The sequence below is a fragment of the Bombyx mandarina genome, chromosome A1 (assembly GCF_030267445.1).
Source record: "Bombyx mandarina strain Sakado chromosome A1, ASM3026744v2".
In the NCBI taxonomy this organism is placed as follows: Eukaryota; Metazoa; Arthropoda; class Insecta; order Lepidoptera; family Bombycidae; genus Bombyx; species Bombyx mandarina.
Window position 1 is genome coordinate 1,853,119 of NC_143234.1, and position 25,213 is coordinate 1,878,331.

Here is a 25,213-nt window from a genome sequence, read left to right on the forward strand (position 1 = left end):
TTTGTCTTTGTGATAGTTTTTGTTTTGGTAGTTATCGGTTCTTTTGAGATAAGCGGTTACCGATGTCCAGAGGGTCTATAACGTCAGTACTATCCACGGGTCACGCTCATTTGTTTCTGAGCATCGACTGTACTACTGAATAAGATAATTTGTGGGTGATTAATTGTTACTCTTCAAGAATGTAAGTATCTACAGTCGGCATCGCTGCGCCACTTCGAGAAGGCGGCACGACATGAGAACCCTCTTGTCGTGGCCGCTGGAAACTACCTAGTCAGGTCATAAATTCTGTCACATGTTTAATGTAAAATAATTGAAACAAGTTTATTCATTATGTAACCATTCATATACCAAAATGAACTTAACAAAACATAGATTCTTATGACACTAAAGTTTATTCAAAATTACCTCCGTGATTTTGAATACAGGCCTTCAATCTGCGCGGCCAGTCGTCTATCGCAACACGAACGAGGTCCATGTCAATATCGGGGGCTGCCTTAATCAAGGATGTCTTGAGTGACTCCAAATTGGGATGAGGCTTTGAGCACGCCTTTTCCTCCAAGTGTTGCCATATCTTGTAATCTAACGGATTCAAATTTGGACTGGAGGAGGGCCAGTCTTCGTGCCGGATGAAGTCGATTTCACGCGCCGCCAGCCAGTCTTGTGTGCTCTTCGCTCTATGAGCTGGCGCCGAATCTTGTTGGAATACCCAGTGCCTGTTATTGAACATGGTATGAGAAACAGGTTCCACAAGGTTCGTCAGGACTGTATTTTGATACACAACTGCATTCGTTTTTACACCTTTCTCACAAAAATGTACCTCTGTTAAGCCCCAATAAGAAACTCCCAACCATACCATGAGCGAGGATGGAAAATAACCTCGTTGGACACGCGGAATACGGTTGCTCGCTTCTTCACTACTGCGTGCGTACACCTTATCATTTTGTTTGTTGTAGCTCTCTTCTACGGTAAAAATTTTTTCATCCGAATAAAGAATTTCCCGATTTTTTTTTCCCGCGTACCGCTTCAACAAAGCGCGGCATCTCTTCAGTCTCAGGTCCATTAGACGAGCATTCAAACGATGTCCTGTTTTTCTTCGATATGCCCGAAGCCCTAAGTCTTCATTTAACACCATTTTCACCGTGGTTCTGCTTAACCCCATCTGAAGGGCCAACCGTTTCTGCTTACGTTTGGGATTTCTTTGAATTCGCGCCTTCACAGCTTTTATCACTCCTGGAGTCCTAACAGACCGAGGGCGACCACTTCTTGACCTGTCATCTACACTAGAGTCTTCATTGTATCGTTTGATGGTACGATAAACGAATATTTTGGTTATATTCAAATTTTTCAGTATGTTAAAAATTTGAATTGGAGCGTAACCGCAACGATGCAACGCAATAACTGCAACACGGTCATCTTTAAGCGTCCACTCCATATTTAAAAATGAGTAAAATTCTAAAAGTATACATTTTTATTTTCATGAACAATTCGAAATTCGAATTCAATAAACTTTTTTGTGGCTAGCATTCTAAAAGAAAAGTTTTTACTGTGTGACAATACTTATGACCTGACTAGGTACATACCCGATCCTGTAGACCGAATCGTAAGCCGCAAATCGCCCAAAGCACGTCATTACGGATCCTCCCGATCCATTAACGGTGCTTTTAGGCACCACAAGCACCAGTCACCGCCCTCGTCGAACCCGTCGCTTGCGACTTGGGCTCGACAAGCGAATTAACCTATAGACACAGCCCACTGAGTTTCTCGCCGGATCTGCTCCGTGGGTCGCGTTTCCGATCCGGTGATAGATTCTGCGAAGCACTGCTCTTGCTAGGGTCAGTGTTAGCAACACTCCGGTTTGAGCCCCGTGAGCTCACCTACACACGATAGGGCGAAGCTGAAATAGCCTCTCAAGGCTATCAGCATGGGTAAAAAAAAACAAAAAAAAATGTATTACCTGCTTGTTGACTGTTTTTGAATGTAAATTGTGCTTTGATGTGCAATAAAGTGAATTCTCTCTCTCTCTCTTATTAAAATAAGCCATTAGAAGTAGGTATGAAAGATTTTTAGAAGCATCCGTAACATAGTTGCCATTTATCACCTACCTGTTATTGTTGCTACACAGTAACGTTTAAAATAAAATAGAAAACATTAAATAGGTCAAAATAAATTGTTATTTCAACAAAAACACAAGATGTTTAGTTAGATAAGTATGTCAATAACGCCATAATGAAAATGTCCCCACTCTGTTACCGTTCGCGGAGTTGTAAAAAATATTCATATTCAACAACACTACGTCATTATTGTGCCCTATATTCATTATATTATCTCAGGAGCTGTTTTTGGCTTTGTTTATTTTCCTTTTAACTGTTATAAACATGTCAAAACTGCAATTTGATTTCCTCTTTCAAATAGGTATACTAAAAGAGATTTCAACAAGCAGTAATTTCAGATCAATTCCAATTCAATATTAAATAGACGAAACTATGATTTAGAGCATGACCAACACTGTACCGACCTTGGCCCCTACGTTATTTCCACCTACTATAAGTTTAAAAAGCCAGACCTTACAGTGAGAAGGCTTAATGTGGGCTGTATGTCAATTATTTCAAATCGCATTTCTTATTTCCGATAGAATATCTATATATAAAATTAGGCGGTAAATAGCATAACATTCAAATGTCGACGCTTAGTGGTCAGTGAACACGAAAACTATGGGTATTCGAAATATCGGAAATAATGTATTATTGTTCTATGTATAAAAAAGAATGTATTTTTATTTGTATATTCACCCAAAAACTCGAGAACCATTAGCCGAACAGTTATGAAACTTTGCAGATACAATATCAAAATATACGACATGACCACCCGACGAACATAGTTACGTTAGTGGCGGACTCTCCCGCAGGTGGCAGTGATTTTTATCTTTTGAAAAATAATTGGAATTTATATGAAACTAGCGAACCGCCCTCGCTTCGCTTCCGAAACTGTAATTTATTATTGATTTCTCCACTATTTAATGGATGTTATTATACATATAAACCTTTCTCTTCAACCACTCTATCTATTAAAAAAAACCGAAGCATACATAGGGACAGAGAAAGCGACTTTGTTTTATACTATGTAGTGATAATGTCGCAGCATTGGAACACCGACTAATATGGTTGGACCTTTTTAAATTTTGAATCACAGATCCGCTTTTATTGAATTTGTGTATAACAAAAGATCAACAGAATTAAAATAAACATACTTCAAAACTATGATAGATTTTTTTAGGTGAAGCGAAGCCGCGGGAACCAGCTAGTGATAATAATAGACATGAGAATGGATTAAAGAATATGTAGATCACATACAGAGCGAGCATTATCGGTACCAAAGGCTTTAACCACTTACACTTGAACCGTAGATGCATACAACAGACACAAGGATAGGATGTCAGGTTCCCACCTTGAAAAAGGGTATTGGAGATTCTAAAATAAAACATACTCACACGGTCAGTTAATATATTTATTCACACGCAAATACAGATGTAATCAGATTACATCAACACAAAAATGACAACTATTTAACATTTATTTAAATAAAAAATCTGAATACAAACAGTGAAAATGGAAGGTTTATTTACATTGTGTTTCAATAAGTTTCATTAATTAAGTTTCACGTTGTGATATTTTCCCAAAATAAATAAAAATAAAAACATTTAATATGAAGAGGAAAGTAATGAAAACAATAAAGTACATTTTATTATTTCATTTTTCTATAAAACAAATATCATCACAACGTGAAATTTACCTTAAAGCTAATGTTTATGAACAATATGGCTACCGCTATCGATTTTGAAATAAGAAATAAAAAAAATGATTTTCTTAAATTAAATTCAATCGACCTTGAATCTAAATACGCCTACAATAAAGACGAATTCGTAAAATGTTTATTTATTTCAATAGTGTTCAATACATAATTGAGTGGTAAGAAACAACATGCTGTATACAGGGTGCAAAGGTATTGTTGCTGAAGCCGGAATGGGGAATCTTTCTATCTTAATACCTACAATTTTTTTTATTGCTTAAATAGGTGGACGAGCTTACAGACCACTTGGTGTTAAGCGGTCATCGGAGCCCATGGACATCAACAACGTAAATTCCGCTACGTACCTTGAGACCTGAGATCTGAGTCACAGTTTTACAGTACAGTAACCTAACAATAGTAATGATTGTAATTGTCTTGAGTTCGTATATCGCTGAGGCGCAATAGGCATTAAATAAAAAGTAATTAGTGGTTACTAAAAAATATCTGAAAACATATTTATAACATATAAAAAAACATATTAAAAATATATTTATTTACTGTGGTTTTTCAAAGCATCAACATAATCACTGGCATGTAAAAAGTGTAGCCTCTGCCTCAAAGATATTTAATCTGTGAGATGTGGTACTTGTCTTTTTTTGGGGACTTTTTGGCGGGAACGCGAGGAGTGAAGTTGTGTGATTTGTTTAATTTTGCCCATTTAGTGTTTCTTCGGATTTAAATGTGTAATAATGGTGGTTTATTAACTGTTTAATATCTGTGAAAGTGCACAAATGTGGGAAAATGAAACAAAGCTGCTGGACGTAACTTCTCGGGATCCTCCAAAAAGTCCACTGAAAAAATCTTAGTAAATTACCACCATTTTACTGAGATTATATTTCATTCCATTTCATTTCATTTCATCCTTGTTGATTAATGTGTCAAATTAATCATCTTCATTTCATTTCACTCCATAATATCATTTTTCATAAAAATATGAATATAAATTAAAATAAGACATGACTTAAAGGTCTCAGTTACCAGGTCATAAAATCCCTAAATAAAAATAATATTTTTTTGGCGGGAACACAAGGAGCGAAGTTGAGTGTATTGTTTTATTTTGTTACTTTTGTGTATCTCCAAGTTTAAGTATGTAATACTGTGTTTTTTTACTGTTTAACATCTGTAAAAGTGCAGATTATGAGAAAATCAAACAAAGCCGCTAGACGTAACTCATCGGGTTCATCCAAAAAGTCCACTGAATAATTCTCAGTATTTTACCGTTTACTATTTAGTACGTATTTTACTAACATTTTACCGTACAATGGGGTAAATAGGGACAAAATCGACCTTCAGATTGAATTTTAAAATAGTTCCAATTAAATAGTCACTGCTCAACCAAAGAAATAAGTTGAGTCTTGAACGTACCTAGGTGATAAAAACCGTTACATTATTTTAATTATTCATTTTAAAGAAATAATCGGTAAAATAATGGCCGTCCCAATTTACCCAGCGTCCGGGGTAAATTGACACGGTTAAGGGTTAAATTGGGATATTTGTAAGGGTTGTCAACTCGCAGTACTGCGATATATAGGTAGGTGCCATATAATTATTTATATGGACCGAAATGATGAATACAATCCATAATTTAAGCACAATACACAACATAGTGTAAATTAAGCTGGTTTCTATTCCGAAGCGATGTGACGTGAATGATAATCAACAATACAATGATCAAAAAAAGTATGTGCAAGTTGTATTTTAGAAAATTATTATTTAATTTCCTTAAAAATCACAACTCTGAAACAAAATCATAAAATAGAATAAAAAATAGAAAACAAAAGGACTGGAAATGCATTAATACAATTTTATTTAATCAACATTTTCAAAATGATCTTTGAGCAAGAGTAAGATATCAGGTGAATAAGATAAAAAAACAGCTTTATCTGATTACTGCCAATAATAACAAAAATAAAAGAAATTCTTTCTAAGCTAAATAACTAAACTCAATTAATTCACTCACTCATAATTGGATATCTCGGATTTTTTATTAATGTTACATTTAAAATCTGAGGCCTGTTTTTATTTGTGTGTGTTCGTTGTGAATGTTAACAAAATCATGATTCGACGCGTGAATAGATTATGAAATAACAAAAGTTTTGATTCGTTTGAGTTCTTTTAACTTTTAATTTTTTTTATTGCTATAAAGAACATACGACCGGGCAGATATTACAAGGTAAATGTCGCAAAAAAAAGTAATTATATATATACTTTTCTTTTACCTATAATACTTACATAAACTAACTGATAAACACATTAACCTTCTTTACATCACGCAATTAAGTGATAGTATAGGCTAAAAAATCTATTATAAGATATCAGTGACAACCCTAACAAGCCATCCCTATTTTGTCTTTTGGCGTTCCAATTTTGTGTTTTCTCGTCCCTAATTTTTCCAGTCTCGTTCCAAATTACCCTACAAACGTCCCAATTTTCCCCAAAAAGAAAGGAAAAAATATAATTTTTTTATTTTGTCGAAATATTGTATTTAAAATGAGAATATTGCAACTTACCGTTTGTTGTGGTATTTCCAGGTGTATTAAAAACTTATATAAACTGTGATCTTATTGAAAAAACAAAGATAATATTACTTTTTTTAAAAGTTCTTTAAGCTGTTTTAAAATGCACTTTTCAACCACTATTTTCAATTTAATTTGACGAATTTTTGGGACCAATTTAACTCATATGTAGTACTTCCATAGTTAACTTGGTTTTTCTTCTATACATTGATAAATATTAACATAAACAAAATTAGGTAGATTCCGTGCTACAGGTACTTTGAGAATCTTCCGCAGGTTTGTCCCAATTTACCCCAGGATCCCAATTTACCCCATGTCATGGTACCGAAATTATATGTCATCCCATCTCATCTCATCTCGTTTCATTAATATTAATTCCAATTGATTTAAATTTCAAATCATTCGATTTCATATAATTTCATCTATATCATTTTTCTCTCCATATTGTTTTTCATATAACACAATATACAAAAGATAGCCTACTTACTATACGGTTTGATAACTTCGTCTTTGAGTGAATATTTTTCATTTTATTTATTCAATAATCGCGGGATTCGAATTCGGGCGGCAATCGAAAGAGTCTTCGCAATAGGGTCGTTGACCCGTGCACCATGTTTTCAATTCTATTGCGCGCAGTGCAAGATGCAATAATATCACGTTATAGATATTTAAGTGAGATTTTTGTTTAATTTTACTACGTTAAGGGTTCCCCGTACTGGCACCAAACTTTTTTTATTGCTTAGATAGGTGGACGAGTTCACAGCCCACCTGGTGTTAAGTGGTTACCGGAGCCTTAAGATATAAAGTTCTAAGATAAGAATAAGTTAGTATAGTTATAACAGTATAGTTACAACGGCTGCCCCACCCTTCAAACCGAAACGCATTGCTGCTTCACGGCAGAAATAGGCAGCGCGGTGGTACCTACCCGTGCGGTGCAAGTGGTCCTACCACTAGTACCACTAGTCACCAGTTTTGTTAACAGTCCCTTAATCTCACACCCGACATACTGTTCAGTAATTACTTATGTCAAATTACTTGGCTAAATAAGGATCATAGGGGATCATGCATTTCAAAAATTTAAATCTTCCGTAAACAAAGTCTTCTATGGGATAGTAAAGGTTACGTCTCACTGACGCAAGATGGCGTTGTTTACTTTTTAACCTATCTAGATAGGCAAAGGGAAAGTACTTACAGGGAACTATGAATAATTTAAAGCAATCATTTAAACCACTATTCATCGTTTAACATTAATTACTTATATTTTAATTCACTAAACGTTTTAGTCTTCGTGTGTTAGTGCAAGTTGTAAAGGCTTCGTCAAACCGAACGCGTACTTGCGCGCGTCAGAACGCTAAACTAACGGCGCGCTATGACGCTGAGATGAGTTGTACTACTATAACTATAATATACCAGCTCTACCCGTCCGCTTCGCTGGGCATTTAAAATTAACATTATCATTCCTCACCCCCACAAAGATTCTCATCATTAACGCCCCCGCAACTGGTGTAGGGAGTCCAGCGCTCATATAAATATGAATATATCTTGTATTTTCTACATGGATACCAAGTTTCAAGTTAATTGGATGCACGGTTCAGTAGTTATAACGGATCATCCGTAAAAATCACTGTAGATTTATATATTAGTATAGATAAACTGTCAAACAGAGCGTCAGCGCTATAAGTACGTAGCGCTCTGTAGCGGCGTTAGGACGCTTTGATGACAGGCATTGTATTTTTTTACAAATTTTATTTTGGCGTCCGAGTGAATGTGTATTAAAATACTTGATAATGCCCGAAAAATTGATAGAATTAGTTAGAAAATACCCATGCCACATCTGAATAACTCGACATCTTAATACTTTTAAATTTTCAGACTGCTATCGAAAGGCACTATGATTTGCAGATGTTACGTCGCGTCAAGTAGCGTTGGGTTCATCGAGTCGATTTGTGTGACGTGTAAAGAGCGCGCCGTTAAAACGCGGCGCTAAGTACGCATTCTGTTTAACGAAGCCTTTAGTTGTGGCCTGAAGTGACGTCATACGTTATATAGTTCGGCCATTTTGTGGAATGAGGGCGGCTCGGTGTGTGCGAGCCTAGGGCGGCGCTAGTAGCGCGGCGTAGTGCAACAGGGCAGCCCGTAGCGCGCCCCCCGCGCCCCTCGCCCGCCCGCTCGCCGCCAGCCGCGCCAACCCACCATACGCGTCTGCACAACGTCATACCATAGAGTAAGATTATATCGACGCTTGAAAGGCAAACGTGACTAAGCGACAATAACTGCTTTGTACATAAATGATAGGCAATAACAATATTTGATGCGCAAAAAAAAAAGGGTGCGTGTACTTATGTACGCGCGTAAGAAGTTATATTTTATTTTTATCCAATTTATTCCTTTATTTTTATTTTAATCAATTTGAAAAAAAATCGATTAAACAACATCCTCAAACACGCATATTGGACATCCTTTTTCTTGACATCGTATAAATTCGATAATTCTCGGTACGGTTCGGAAAGTTCACTGGCGGCTATATTCAGACTCGCCAAGTTACGTCGGTCGTATTGTAATGAGCGATTTAGTGGGCAACTTCATTTCTGTTAATTTTGTGTCACGATGCGCGCGCATCGTAAAATTTCACTCTCATCAATTTTTCATAACGCGCCTAAAGAAGTATAACTTCAAAAATTCTAGGTCTATTAAAATCATTTCTATCCTACAGCTAGATTCGTTAAAATAGAATTTTTGTCAGGTATTTCAACTTTAAATTACTGTACTCTGTACTGTCTACTGTAAAGTTCACGCATTGTCGCTTAGTCACGTTTGCCTTTCAAGCGTCAACATATAACCTAATAGAGAGCACTCTTGGGATGTTTTCGGGGACCCAGTCGACAATACCATCTATTACACCGCTCTCACAAACATACCTCTGTAGCCTCTAGGTATTTGTTAAAACTAGTGGTCCCCTGGTAGTCGAAATTCGACTATAATTAATTGAAATTATAAGTTTGTGATACTATTATGATTCTATTGTCATAGACTATTATACTTCTATAGGTCACAGATTTCGCCAAGACTACACTATAGGCAAATATAAGTAAAGACAAACAATATTTAATCTATTCTCAATTTTACCACAGATTATAAGCAATAAGAAAAGTTTGACAGTGTGTATGTGTACTGTGTATCAAATACATGTTAGAGTCCAGAGCAACACGCCAGTGTGTGTTCCAATGTGTCATCCTCGTCGCGGTCTGCGCTATGGTGGCACTGCGCCGTCAGTTCCCTTCCGGCTATTTTATGCAAGTACCGGCCGAAGCAACCGTGGCCGGTAAGCATCTGCGTAAGCCGGAAGGTCGCGGCCCACCCAGTCAGCGAGAACCGGGCGGACCGGACGGTACGGGGGCCGGCTGACGGGTCCGCCAAACGGCGAGACCACGGACCGCCGAGATTGGAGCCTCCACGCTCTAAGTACACCTTCGCCAGGGCGCCCTTCCCCCCTAGAGCGGAGATCGCTATGCCACCTGTAGTCGGCAGCGAACGCCTCCGGCCTCCAGGTCCCAGGGTGGCGCCCCGGCGAGCAAGCACGCCGCCACGTAGGAGACGGTGCGGTATCCTCGGATGGCCACGACCCGCTGCGGACGTCGCTGGTCAGGGCCTGGCACCAAACGGGCGCGCCGTATAGTGCCATAGACCGCACCACCACCATGTATAGGCGGCGCGCTACCTGATCGGGACCCCCGACGTTTGGAAGAAGCCGACTCAAGGAGCCGGCCCTCGTCACCAGCCAAGGACCCAATTTTTCAAAGTGAGCGCGGAAGCTCCACCGACCATCCAGTTCGAGGGCGAGGTACCTGAGACCGGTCACGTCAACCCCGACGCAAACGCCTCCGATCACGAGGTGGGACAGTACATGTACCAAAATAGCATTTTTTTATTTTTGTCTGACTGTCTGTTTGTTCCGGCTAATCTTTGAAACGGCTGGACCGATTTTGACGGGACTTTCACTGATAGGTAGCTGATGATATAAGGGGTGACTTAGGTTACTTTTTTAGACTAGCTTCGCCCCGCGGCGTCACCCGCGGTACGACAACAACCGCGGGTAAAATCAGCTGGTACCAAATAAAACGCACCTTTAATTACAAAGATAAATGTCGCGTATTAAGCGAAACGCCGCTTTATAATCTCAAGTAATCTCATTAGTGAAGTTACAGTACAATTACCTATTAACTTCCGCCACGCCGCCGCGTCCACTTTCCCGGGGGGCGCTTTCTTCATGGACTCCGCCAGCGTCGCTATGGCTTTCAGTACGAACGATATCTCCGACAGTTGATGTCTGCTCGTGAAAATTAAACAAATTAATTTATTTAACACAACATCAGAATTTCCATTGTTACATTTGGATGTTATAATCTTATGCTTGTTTATTGTAAACCAATATGATCATGAAATGTTTCTGGCTCACTATGAGGTGTTTATGGGAAACTAGGTATCAACATTGAGGCTTGAGGTATTGAATTATCACCATCATCTCGATATTTCTTCACCGTTCACCAAAAAGTGCTTAATCTCTTATCCTCAGTTAATGATGGTAATAGAAGAATCGAACCTTGGCAGAGGCTCTGTATCGTGCTCGTCCTCTGCATACTTCATTATGATCTCTTGGAACCTGTCCAGCAACGTCATTATGGCTAGCGGGTCAGAATCATCTGGAAATAAAACAATCTTATGTTTACATAATATATACATAGATATTGTTATTACGCTAATGTCATTAAGATTGGATCTATTGAAGGGGTATTAAAGGGTCCGTAGGACATGAGTGACGTAAGCCCGTCCACCCTGAGACATGAGGTCGATATTTGAGACAGAAAAATCAATCAATATTTTCTCTTAATCCTAATACTAAAAAAGCGTTGATTCGGGAATGGCTTATTTGTTTGCCTTTGAGTGCGATTAGTAGTTGACGCAAATGTTTGAATTTTTAGTTTTTTTTTTTCTAGCTTAGATGGGTGGACGATCTCACGGCCCACCTGGTGTTAAATAGTTACCGGAACCTACAAACATCTACAACGTAAATACCGCCACCCACCTTGAGACGTGAGTTCTAAGGTCACAGTTTTAAGAGTGCAAGGGCTGCCCCACCCTTTAAACCGAAACGCATTACTACTTCACGGCAAAAATAGGCACGACGGTGGTACCTACACGAGTAGGCTTAGAAGACGTCCCACCACCAGTAAAATGTAATTGAAATTGTATAAAATTAAAGCATACGAATACTCACTGTCATCCCCGGATATGGAGTCGACGTTCTCCACCATAGAGAACTGCAGTAGCGTCTCGAAGCACGTCCGGGCGAATTCTTCCCTCTCTTTCAGTTCTTGGTCGGTCTCTGTCGCACATAAAACTTGCTTTAAAATTAAATTCGTTTAACAAATAGCACACGTAATATAGGTTTGTGTGAGTTGGAGCAATGAAACATCTTTGAGCGCATTTAGAAGATAGAAGACTCACGCTTTATATGTCAGTAGAGAAGTTTCACTTCTATTAAGTATACAGAGTGTGTGCTCTCATTTTAATCAACACCAATTAAGAGAAAGAGAGAGTGAGAGTATTCTTTATAGAATACCAAAAAAAAAAAAACAGTGCGATACATTAAATACAAAAAAAGTACAATTGGCGGTCTCATCGCTAAGAGCGATCTCTTCCAGACAACCATCAGGTGAACAAGAATCAATTGGAAACGAATTACGCGCGGTGTATCTATTCAGTAAAATATATATGAAATATCCGTACACATACATATACACACATACACACATAGAAGAGAGAAAAGACAAGAGAAGTCATTCTACATTAGACTCTATTGACGTATTATTGCAGACAGGTTCCAAAGGTGCCATCTTAACATCTTAACTCTGCTTTAAATAACGGGGTTATGCACTTCATTCTTGTGAAATAAGCCATACCGAATAACACAGATATTCTGGAAACTTCTGCGATTCACAATTGTGTCACAGAAGGTTCCGTAACCCCTATAAAGTTTGAGAACTTATGATGATTCTTTTATTGCCACTGTAAATAGATGAGGGTACGACCCATCTGATGGTGTGTTGTCAATGTAGCTCATGAGCTACTGAAAATTACAGCCAATACTGACATTTTTAAATCTATTAAATTATTACCCTAATGATTTGACATGTTGTATTCGACGAGGAAAACTGACGTAATAAGAAAAATGACTTGTTGAATGTCAATACAGTACTTTCACTTAGTATCGGTTGCAAGCTTATGGGCCATTAACAGAGTCTGGAGGGTGGATAACATGCATCTTGAAAAGTATTTATTATTATCACCATTAAAGAAGTAATATGCGTCCCTATCACAATCTGTATTGTGATTGAATTCGGTATAGTTATGATTGGCACTGCAGGGAGAGGTTTTGTTATAGTACCATCAGCATACGACAAGTGGTATATTAGTTGTTTGAATGAATCGACAGTCTTGGATGGTTCTATTTGAGGGGACGGGCTCTGGAGGTAAAGGGCTATTTTAAAATACTGACTTCTGTGGTAGGACCTCTTGTGACGACGCACGGGTAGGTACTACCACCCCGCCTATTATATAAATCACCGTTATTACACATTTAAACCTGAAGAAACACTAAATAGGGAAATAAAACAAATCACGCAACTTCATTCCTCGCGTTCCTGCCAACAAGTCCCTTTGTCGAGTTCGACGAGTACGGCTACAACGGTCGGGGTGCATACGTACGCGTGCGGTCCGGCGGCGCGTGGTGCAGCGCGGCGGCCCGCACCAGCGCCAGCAGGCGGCCCAGCGCCGCGCCCGGCACGCGCCCCGCCAGCGCCGCGCCGCGCACGCACGCCACGAGCGCGCCCGCACCCGCGCCCATCCCCGTACTCGAATGTAATTAAATAATTCAACTTGAACATCATCATTACTTGTGCAGCTGGTTTTATTTTATTTTATTGAAGTGAAACTTTAAATTGTTTTTTTTTCTCCTACCTAGGCTGGAAAGTGTCTGGCAAGAGGAAGAACAACTTGGCGTCGCTCGGTGGAGTAGGAGCTAAGGATCTTGGGCATGACGTGGGAGGAACTAGAACAGACTGCCCAAGACCGATGTAATTGGAAAAATTTGATTCAAACCCTACACCCCAGCAGAGGGTAATAGGAAAGAATGATGATGATGATGATGACCTAGGCTGATAGCCTCGAGAGACTATTTCAGCGTAACCTCAACTAGTAGGTGAGCTCACGGGGCTCAAACCTGACGACGTTGCTAACACGAACCCTAGCAAGAGCCGTGCTTCACAGAATTTATCACCGGATCGGAAACGCGACCCACTGAGAACATCCGGCAAGAAACTCAGTGGGCTGTGTCTGAGGGTTAATTTACTCGTCGAGCCCTTCGTCGCAAGCGACAGGTTCGACGAAGACGATGACCGGTGCTTGAGGTACCTAAAAGCATCGTCAAGGGATCGGGAGGATCCGAAATGACGTTTACGATTAAGGCGATGTGTGTGTAATACTCACGGTGGCTCAAACAGGAACGTCTCGAGCACTCCGGGAAGCGTCTCCCAGAACTCTTTGTAGTCGTCTGGCTTTTCTCTCGCTAGTGGTAGACCAGTTTCCAATACCTTGTTGTGGCGTACAAATATCTATATATTAATACGTGAAGCAAAAACTTTGTACCCCTTTTTACGAAAATACGCTTACGGAGGAATATGAAATTTGTCTCACTTTCAGAAAATATAGAGGAGATTATGCATAAAAATATATTAAATCAATAAAAAAATCATTATACACACTACCATGTATTTGACACCCGCCCACGCATACCTACTCTTTAGTTTATTGTTAAAGTCTGTGTTCAAATTGAAAATATATTAATATTGTTGGTCTATAGCTTGTTCTTGGCGAAATCTGTGATTATAGAAGTACAATAGACTTTGACAATAGAACCATAATAATGTTCAAATTTATAATTTCAATTAATTATAGTCGAATTTCCACTACTGGGGGACCTCTAGTTTAATTTAGTGTCATAGCTCGTATTTTACTACCTGGTTTATTCGCAGTACATTACCTGTAGTAGCAGGGCCGCTATTTGCGACGCCTCGTCCACTTGTTCTGAGGGTCTGCGACGTTTCTCCTGCCCACACTTCTTGACCGCCGAGTGCAGAGCCTGCTCGGAGAGATTTACTGGTGGTAGGACCTCTTGTGAGCTCACACGGGTAGGTACCACCACCCTGCCTATTTCTGCCGTGAAGCAGTAATGCGTTCCGGTTTGGGGCAGCCGTTGTAACTATACTGAGATCTTAGGACTCATATCTCAAGGCATTTACGTTGTAGATGTCTATGGGCTCCGGTAACCATTTCACACCAGTATGGGTGTGAGCTCGTCCATCCATCTATGAAATAAATAAATAAAAGATCTGGTATGATATAGCAATAACTAAATGTATGTACACACTATCTGTTAAACTCAACGACTTTGCAGGCCCGGTGCTATTGTGGGAGTGGATATTAAACGGATATGAAGTCTTCGTCGTATAGTGCAAGAAGCGTTCCAACCTTCAAACCGAAAGGTACGACTGTTTTGTGACAGATATTGGGAGGACGGCGGTACCTGCCCGCGCGGTTTTGTTGGTCGCACATATCTCGCTACAATAATAACGATCCTTAATGTTCTGATGACGTCCCTTTTTTCTTTTTTTCTTACCCAAGCTGATGACCTTGAGAGGTCATTTCAGTGTAACCCTAACAAATAGGTGAGTCAAACCTGACGATGTTGCTAACTAGAGTTGCCAGACGTCCCGTATTTTCCGGGGTATCCCGTATTTTAGGCTTAATTTAAAATGTCCCGGCGGAACTGACTCTGTCCCGTATTCGAACCGTACGATTACAATTGTATTGATATTAATAAAAATATGTCAAAACTGACTTACTCCTCGAAGAAATATACAAAAAAAGAATGACAATATATAATTTTGTTTTTTATTTGTCCCGGGTAATGAACTAAATTCTGGCAACCCTATTGCTAACACTAACCCTAGCAAGAGCCATGCTTCGCAAAATATACCACAGGATCGGAAACGCCTAAGATCCAGCGAGAAACTCAGTGGGCTGTGTCTGTGGGTCAATTTACTCGTCGAGCCTTTCGTTCGATGAGAACGATGACCGGTGCTTGTGGTACTTAAAAGCACCGTTAGTGGATCGGGAGGATCCGAAATGACGTGTTTTGGGCGCCGTCGACTGTTTACCAATCGGTCCGCAGGATGACGTACCAGTGAAGGGATAAAAACTTCAAAGAAATAAATAATAGTTTAAAAAACTAACAAAATACGCTTTTATAGAAAATGCAACTAAAAAATAGAACATAAATTTTTATAAATTTGAATTAAAAATAGTGCATGAAAAAATTATTTTATTTAAAAAAAAGTATATTGAATTGTCATCGGTCCTTAATAAGTATTCCAAATTTCGAGTTAATCCGACGTTTTGAAGGGGGTCAAAATCATGTTCAAAGATTCCGTTACATACTAACATACATACGTCTGAATCTAATAAAAGCGTATTAAAATGTGTATTCGTTTGTATATTGAGTATGAGGAAACCACAGAGCGGCAGGTACCTTTAGGTGTACTGTGTGTAGTACTTTTAGGTGACTGTAAGCGATGATGTTACCTGCAAGAGATGCGGCAGCACGGGGGCGCTGGGCTGCGGCGCGGCCCGGTACAGCGCCACGGCGGCGGACAGGCAGCGCGCGCCCGCACCCGCGCCCGCGCCCGCCAGTGACGTCAGCGCCACGAACATCGCGCCCAGCAGCTCGTGCCGCACCAGCGCCTCCTGGGGACACGCCCATTACGGACAGTCAGAATGTCGTAAACGTCAATTATAAAATATTATCTAAGTAACCTGTACAAGTAATCTAGAGGTCTTTGTGTGGCGGGTAGCCATCATACAACGCAAGATATTTGACAGATGCCTTAATCTCACTTACGACATTTTCAAGATAAGCAAGTTCCGGACAACAACATTCGGACCGTCGGTCTACCGAGCAAATATCACTCGCTCGGTGGAAGATCTCCACTTTGTCGTTTAAGCCTTCCCAAACTGGTGACCCCGACGTGATATGAACACGCAACCTTCTGATCAAAATCTGACCAAATTTTGCCTTTCATTAAGAGAGGGTTCTTGCTAAGAAAATTATATTTAAAAAAAAAAGCAAACATTTATTTAACTGTATCTGTTGAAGTGAAAACTTCTTTAGAATCGTTGTGATTTCAAACCGGATGCAACGGAAAAAACGACAGGTAAGAGACACAAATACAAAAATGTGTAGGATGGAGCCAGCAAAGAATGAGACAGAAATATACATACTATTTAATACAGCGCCATCTGTGAGATTTTTTTAATACTAACGTGTGTATGAAAGCTCTTGTAGTGAATTTTAATTTAGGATTATACATGAAATTAAAATATCAATTCACAGAGGGCGCTACCTTACAATTATTTACTAATGACAAAATTTTACATATACTTAAGACGTTTAGGATAATTGTATTTTAATTTTGGAAGGTTTCACTTCTACCACGTGTGAATTGCACACATTTTGTTTTTTTTTATTAGATAGCTGGACGAGCTCACAGCCCACCTGGTGTTAAGTGGTTACTGAAGCCCATAGGCATCTACAATGTAAGTGTGCAACCCACTTTGAGATATCAGTTCTAAGGTCTCAAGTATAGTTACAACGACTGCCCCACCCCTCAAAAGGAAACGCATTACTGCTTCGCGGCAGAAATAGGCAGGGTGGTGGTACCTACCCGCGCGGTCTCAAATATATATACTATATCGTAGAAGAGTATGGAAGGAGAGATTTTGCGCCGACCCCAGGTGACTGGGAGGGGGATAGGAGAATGATGATTTGAACTCAATGACGTGACGTGACGCTATGAACCTTGTGCACGGTGTCGAGGCAGTGCAGGGCGTGCAGGCTGACGGCGAGCCCGGCGGACCCGTCCAGGGCGGAGGCCGAGGCGGAGGGCTCGATGCGGCACACGTGCGCCAGGCACGCGCCCAGCCGCTCCACGTCCGCCGCCGTGAACCTGCCGACCAGCCACACAGCTCGGTACCACGTTGTCATACAGAAGAGTGAACCAATGTTACTACTGCCCATCATACGTGAAGATGGGGCTAAGAGTTAGGAGCTGTCACATAGGATAGACGAGGATGTGTCGTATGTTCTGATGATCCGAACTATTTTTTTTCCTACCTATGCTGATAGCCTTGAGAGGCTATTTCAGCTTCGCCCTAACGTGTGTAGGTGAGCTCACGGGGCTCAAACCGGAGTGTTGCTAACACTGACTCTAGCAAGAGCAGTGCTTCGCAGAATCTACCACCGGATCGGAAACGCGACCCACTGAGAAGATCCGGCGAGAAACTCAGTGGGCTGTGTCTATGGGTTAATTCGCTCGTCAAACCTTTCGTCGCAAGCGACGGGTTCAACGAGTTCGGTGTCCAGTGCTTGTGGTGCCTAAAAGCACCGTTAATGGATCGGGAGGATCCGTAATGACGTGTTTTGGGCGACGTCAACTGTATACCATTCGGTCTACAGGATCGGGTATGTGATCTGAACAAGGTAACAACACTATTATGATCTTTTAAACCTTTTAAGCGTTTTCAAGTTTTTTTTCTCCTGCCAAATATAGTTTGTTTAAAAAAAACCTTTAGAGACGTTGTTATGTGAAATCTGATGAAACGAAAAGGCGACTCTAAAAAGAAACAAACATAGTGGGTAAGATAATGAAACGAGTACTTGTGAAGTTTTCATTCCTAAATCTTGTGAACATATGTCCACGAAGTTTAAGTATTACATAGATGGGTGGACGACGAGCTCATTGTCCGTGAGCCAGCACCCGACATCACGAGATTCAAGTACCACTTGTATAGTACAACGGCCGTTCCTCTTTTCAGACCAGAAAGCATGGGTGCAGCAGAAAGGGTCGTGTGAGACATAGGTCAGGAGGCAGTGACTTGACTCTGTCCCTGGCATTACTGAAGTCCATGGGCGACAGTAATCACTCCCCACATCAGGCGGGCCGCATGCTCGTCTGCCTACAAGGGCAATAGAAAAAAAAAGCCACATGATGTCCACTCACGTGGGCCGTATGTGCTGGAATATAAGCGGGAATATCTGCACGAGGGTCGTGAGGAAGCTCTGGGAGGGCGCGTACTCCTCGCCTGGCTTGCCGTCTTCCGTCACTGTAATCATGATTAAGACAATATTTTTTTAAAAGACTACCTATTCTTTAGATTAGATGGTAGTAGTCCTAGGGTAGCTCGCTGGTATATCGGGCCCTCACAAGTTACCTCCACTTCACCCTGTCCGACAGATGATATGGACTAAGGGTCGCGGCGAACTCTACGACTAGCACGCTGAAATGAAATGTAAATTCTGGAATCTTATACTAAATATCCGCTCTTGCTAGGGCTGATGTTAGCAAATCCTCTTAGGTTGAGTCCGTGAGGGAATAAAAAAAAGCAAAATATCTATGATTTTAAATAGGGTTAATCCTTTGACTGCCGTGTAGGTCACCGGTGCCCTACGCGGCGCACTGAAGTAATTATGTGGATTTTGCAATTTTGTGTTTGTTTTAGTCTTCGAAATAGGTTCATTCTCGGTATCTTCGGATTCGTCTTTCCCAGAGTCTACTAGATATTCCGGGGCCTTAGTAACAGAAATCCACAAAATTACTTCAGTGCGCCACGGAGGGCACCGGTACTCCGGTTAGAACTCATATCTCAAGGTGGGTGGCGGCATTTACGTTGTAAATGCCTATGTGTTTCGGTAGCCTTTTCACAGCAGGTAGGCTGTGAGCTGGTTCACCCATCTAAGCAATAAAAAAAAGGTTGAAGTCTTCATTGCAGTGGAGCATCCGCTATGCTCCTGTCCGCCACGCACTACACGGGAGGGGTGGGGGCGGCGGTCGGTCGGCTCACCCGGGGGCTCGCGGTGTCGGTCCGGCAGCGCCGCGGCGATGTCTGTCCAGGCGGCCCACGCGGCGTCCCACACGCGGCGCGGCAGCCCCCCCGCGCGCCCCGCCGCCGACACCACCTCCTGGAACGACTTCAGCGCCGCCACCGACACCTGCTCGGGGAATGTCGATGTTTTTAAATTGAAAGTTGAAATGTATACTAATACTAGCGACCCGCCCTCGCTTCGCTTCGGAAACTGTAATTTATTGTTGTTTTCTCCACTATTTAATGGATATTATTATATATTTAAACCTTCCTCTTCAATCACTCTATCTATTAAAAAAACCCGCATCAAAACCGTAGCGTAGTTTTAAAGATTTAAGCATACATAGGGACAGAAAGATATAGGGACAGAGAAAGAGATTTTGTTTTATACTATGTAGTGATATAAATCTACAGTGGTTTTTACGTATATTCCGTTATAACTACTGAACCGTGCATCCGATTGACTTGAAACTTGGTATCCATGTAGAAAATACATGTACTTAATGGATAAGCTAATATTTATGTGAGTGTTGGACTCCCTACACCAATTGCGGGGGCGTTAATGATGAGAATCTTTGTGAGGGTGAGAAATAATAACGTTAATTTTAAATGCCCAGCGAAGCGGATTGGTACAGTTGTTTTTCTTTTAGATGTACAGAAGAGCTAATTTCCGTTCACTGTAGGACAATCAGCACAATAACACTTTGAAAACCTTCGTTCTCTATTGAGACGAGACCCAAGCTCTACTTGTATAGTAGAACGGTTGCCCCATCCTATAATTCGGAACGTGTGCATTAGATACAGGCAGGTTGGTAGTTGTCGATCACATTACTGTGGTGTATGGAATGCCCTAGCCGCTCACGACACCCACGAGAGACTTTTTGGCGGGAACGCGAGGAGTGAAGTTGTGTGATTTGTTTTATTTTGTCTATTTAGTGTTTCTTCAGGTTTAAATGTGTAATAACGGTGGTTTATTAACTGTTTAATATCTGTGAAAGTTCAAAAATGTGGTAAAATAAAACAAAGCCGTAGAACGTAATTTCTCAGGATCCTCCAAAAAGTCCACTGAAAAAGTCTCAATAAATGATCACCATTTTACTGAGATTATACTTCATCCCATATCATTTCATCTCATTTCATTTTGGTTTTCATTTCATTTCATGCCATGCTTCATAATTATCAACTTCATTTTCAGTTCATAATATCATTTTTTATAAAAAAAGTTATCATTAAAATTAAAATAAGACTTGACCTAAAGGGCTTAGTTACCAGGTCATGAAATCCCTTTAAAAAAAAGACACCCACGAGAAGAGACAGAGTGTTTCCGTTCAAGGTCAACACCGCATTAATTGAAATAGCAATTTCTTCAAAGGAACTTCTAATCTCACCTCGTGACTCTTCTGTAAGGCGAAGTCGGTTATGTAGCCCAGCAGGATCGCCCAGGATCTATTGAAGTCTCCCACCGTCGTCAGGAGTTGGAAGCGGGAGTGGAAGACTCTCGACACCCCCGATAACGTGAGCACCTGGCGGCAGGAGCAAAGGTGATTAAAATTTAATTGTAAAGAACAAGAGAAACAGTGCAAAACTATAAATCTATATATATATATAACTAACTCGAGAATGGCTGGACCGATTTGGCTAATTTTGGTCTTGAATTATTCGTGGAAGTCCAGAGAAGGTTTAAACGATAGATAAATATGAAAATGCTCGGAATTAAATAAAAATAACAATTTTGTTTTTCCTTTGATGTGCCCCCCGTCGCACGGATTCCTTTTGTTTGTTTTTCGTTTATTGTAATACAAAAGTTAAGGTCTTTTATTTATCGATTGAGGCACTACGAAGTCGGCCGGGTCAGCTAGTAATATAGTTAAAAATAATGCATTCGTTAGTGGGTGAATTGGAGATTGAAAGGCGAGTCGTCCATTGCCTGTAATTACACATTCCGTCGCGGGCGCGTTCTTTCAGTGGCCATTTTGTAATTGTCATTGTCTACTATGAATTTGATTTTTAAAACTGTCAGCATATTTGTCGTTAGGTAGAACTCGTCCCTGATCCCGGCGAGGCCCGGCCCACACCGACACAGGGGCTCCCCGGGGGGCTCACCTGGGTCTCCGCCCACTGTTTCTGCGCCGTGTTCCTCGTGTGATGTATGAGGATGTGCTCCCCGGTGTCCACCTTCTCGCAGCTCGCAATGTTCGATTGTTTCTGGACCTTTAGTAAAATTTATACTTTGGGTTAAAACAACATAACTCTAAATTTTTATTTTTTTATTGAATAGTGATTACCGTCGCCCATGGACTTCAGCAATGTCCGGGGGCAGAGCCAAGCCGCTGCCTATCGCTAAGTACTCTCCGCAAGCCTCGTTAGAAGAAGGACATGTCATAGCGCTCGGGAAACAACGTGGAGGAGAGCTCATTCTAAAGCCGGATGGTGCGTGGCAAAAGAGATCCCTAGAGATCCACTGTGGATGAACGCAGTGGCTCCAGGTAGTCCTTCCCTCTCCTAAATTATCGTATTATACCGAACACGGTTCACTTTGGGTATTGGGTTCAAAACATTGGTACATTAACAGCGTCCTGAAGGCATTAACAGACCATTATGACTGTGGGGTACTTAAACCATTATACTTTCACTTGCTGACTAATAATAATAATGGTTGGTTCGAAGTAAGTATCAGTTGAATGAAATATTTGAAATGTATTCAACTGATAATTATCTTTATCTATATATATAAAAATGAATTGCTGTTCGTTAGTCTCGGTAAAACTCGAGAATGGCTGGACCGATTTGGCTAATTTTGGTCTTGAATTATTTGTGGAAGTCCAGAGAAGGTTTTAAAGGTAAAGAAATATGAAAATGCTCGGAATTAAATAAAAATAACAATTTTGTTTTTCCTTTGATGTGTCCCCCGTCTTCCTTTCCTTTTGTTTGTTTTAAGTTTATTTTATACAAAAGTTTAGGTCTTTTATTTATCGATTGAGGTACTATGAAGTCTGCCGGGTCAGCTAGTTTTTAATAAATGTATCTTTTTTATTTGATTGATTTGTTAATTTTATGTATGTTTCAATGATACTATGTAATAAAATAAATCATTCATTCATTCATTCGTTCATTCATTCATTCGTTCATTCATTCATATCGGTCTGAAGTGTGGGATAGCTCAGGTATTATTGCAGGTGTACTAGTTAGTGACAGGGTGTGGTGGTCCCGGCGGCGGCCCACCTGCTCGAGCATGGGGAAGAGCACGGCGAGCAGGGCGCGCCAGGCGGGCTTGCCTAGCAGCGCCCCGTGCGCGCCGATGCAGCTAAACAGCGTCTGGCTAGCGGCGCGCCGGACCGGGGCGCGGGGCTCCGTGCACAGCTCGCCTGGTCGCGGGAACGACAAAATAATGTTACGCGCTGGGGTATAGGATAAGTAAACAAATATACCGAAGTACAAGTTAACACCGTATTAGCACTTAGATCACTTAAAACACTTTAAAATTCTCATATTGCTTCTTCCGCTTTGCTTCAGGTTACTAACTGACTGCGTGCCATCTCTGCAAAGCTTTTATAGCCGATACTACATTTTTTTTTTTTTTTTATTCCCTTGTAGGCAGACGTGCATACGGCCCACCTGATGGTGAGTGGTTACCGTCGCCCATGGACTTCAGCAATGCCAGGGGCAGAGCCAAGCCGCTGCCTACCGCTTAATACTCTCCACAAGCCTCGTTTGAAGAAGGACATGTCATAGCGCTCGGGAAACATCGTGGAGGGGAGCTCATTCCATAGCCGGATGGTACGTGGCAAAAAAGACCTCTGGAAACGCACTGTGGATGACCGCAGTGGCTCCAGGTAGTATGGATGAACTCTACTCCGGTGGCGGGAGGTGCGATGGTAAAAACGAGATGCCGGTATCATCTCGAACAATTCCTCAGAGCACTCCCCATGGAACATACGGTACAAAATACAGAGGGAACCGAAGTCCCTCCGCAGACCCAGAGGTTCCAAACATCCCTAGAATTATCGAGAATATTCCACATATTCGAGTATTATGTTTCCGCTATTTGACAATAGATGGCATTGTATTTCTCGAGCGTTCTAGGTGTTACTAAATCTTTCGATCCTGGTCTTGAGAGACCAATTCAGCGTAACCCTAACAAGTAGATGAGCTCACGGGCTCAAACTTGACGACGTTGCTAACACGAGCCCTAGCAAGAGCAGTGCTTCGCAGAATTTACTACCGGATCGAAAATGCGACGCATTGAAAAAATCCGGCGAGAAACTCAGTGGGCCGCGTCTGTGGGTTAATTTACTCGCCGAGCCATTCGAGTTTGGCGAGAACGATGACCGGTAGCTTCACGCTGGAACCGAAGTCTTTTTTTTTCTTATTGTCCTTGTAGGCAAACGAGTATACGGCCCACCTGATGATGAGCGGTTACCGTCGCCCATGGACGTCAGCAATGCTGGGGGCAGAGCCAGGCCGCTGCCTACTCTAACTCTCCACAAGCCTCGTTTGGAGATGGCAGGTAGTCTGGTATTATATAATGCACTCACTAAGTCTGATGTAGAGGCACATCCAGAGGTGCTAGCTATGTGTGAGGTCTGGTAACCATTTTTAACACTTGTGCGTTCCACCTGAAGGTGAGCGGTTACCGTCGCCCGTGGACGTCAGCAATGCCGGGGTTAGAGCCGGGTCGCTGCTTACCGTTACTCTCCACAAGCCTCGTTTGGAGATGGAAGGTAGTCTGGTATGATATCATGCACTCACTAAGCCTGATGTAGAGGCACATCCAGAGGTGCTAGCTATGTGTGAGGTCTGGTAACCATTTTTAACACTTGTGCGTTCCACCTGAAGGTGAGCGGTTACCGTCGCCCGTGGACGTCAGCAATGCCGGGGTTAGAGCCGGGTCGCTGCTTACCGTTACTCTCCACAAGCCTCGTTTGGAGATGGAAGGTAGTCTGGTATGATATCATGCACTCACTAAGCCTGATGTAGAGGCACATCCAGAGGTGCTAGCTATGTGTGAGGTCTGGTAACCATTTTTAACACTTGTGCGTTCCACCTGAAGGTGAGCGGTTACCGTCGCCCGTGGACGTCAGCAATGCCGGGGTTAGAGCCGGGTCGCTGCTTACCGTTACTCTCCACAAGCCTCGTTTGGAGATGGAAGGTAGTCTGGTATGATATCATGCACTCACTAAGCCTGATGTAGAGGCACATCCAGAGGTGCTAGCTATGTGTGAGGTCTGGTAACCATTTTTAACACTTGTGCGTTCCACCTGAAGGTGAGCGGTTACCGTCGCCCGTGGACGTCAGCAATGCCGGGGTTAGAGCCGGGTCGCTGCTTACCGTTACTCTCCACAAGCCTCGTTTGGAGATGGAAGGTAGTCTGGTATGATATCATGCACTCACTAAGCCTGATGTAGAGGCACATCCAGAGGTGCTAGCTATGTGTGAGGTCTGGTAACCATTTTTAACACTTGTGCGTTCCACCTGAAGGTGAGCGGTTACCGTCGCCCGTGGACGTCAGCAATGCCGGGGTTAGAGCCGGGTCGCTGCTTACCGTTACTCTCCACAAGCCTCGTTTGGAGATGGAAGGTAGTCTGGTATGATATCATGCACTCACTAAGCCTGATGTAGAGGCACATCCAGAGGCGGTCGAGCGGCGGCAGCTCGTCGTGCTGCGGCGCCTCGGGACACGCGGCCGCGTCGCCCGCCAGCGCCGCCACCAGCTTGTCGCGGTTGTGGTACAGGTAGTCCGATATGTTCCACTGGAATTGGCAATACGTTTTTTTTTTATTGTACGAGTCATGTATCGTACAGGGCACGCGCGCCTT

At 41.8% G+C, this 25,213-nt stretch overlaps 1 protein-coding gene across 2 annotated transcripts in view; it reads right to left on the minus strand.

Annotated features, from left to right (window-relative positions):
* Positions 1–3,490: 3,490 nt before the first annotated feature.
* Positions 3,491–25,213, minus strand: part of mon2 (Mon2 homolog, regulator of endosome-to-Golgi trafficking) — a 52,536-nt gene continuing 30,813 nt past the window's right edge. For both annotated transcript variants that reach the window (XM_089739958.1, XM_089739957.1), the window contains 15 exons: positions 25,003–25,147; positions 22,620–22,762; positions 21,501–21,608; positions 20,786–20,920; positions 19,377–19,524; positions 18,536–18,638; positions 17,335–17,482; positions 16,062–16,223; positions 14,461–14,559; positions 13,908–14,011; positions 13,128–13,273; positions 11,638–11,745; positions 10,963–11,062; positions 10,577–10,689; positions 3,491–8,564 (listed from right to left, as the gene is read on the minus strand). In XM_089739958.1, coding sequence (XP_089596084.1) covers positions 8,455–8,564; positions 10,577–10,689; positions 10,963–11,062; positions 11,638–11,745; positions 13,128–13,273; positions 13,908–14,011; positions 14,461–14,559; positions 16,062–16,223; positions 17,335–17,482; positions 18,536–18,638; positions 19,377–19,524; positions 20,786–20,920; positions 21,501–21,608; positions 22,620–22,762; positions 25,003–25,147 — 1,872 coding nt within the window. In that variant the 3' untranslated portion in view covers positions 3,491–8,454. The remainder of the gene's footprint in view (positions 8,565–10,576; positions 10,690–10,962; positions 11,063–11,637; positions 11,746–13,127; positions 13,274–13,907; positions 14,012–14,460; positions 14,560–16,061; positions 16,224–17,334; positions 17,483–18,535; positions 18,639–19,376; positions 19,525–20,785; positions 20,921–21,500; positions 21,609–22,619; positions 22,763–25,002; positions 25,148–25,213) is intronic.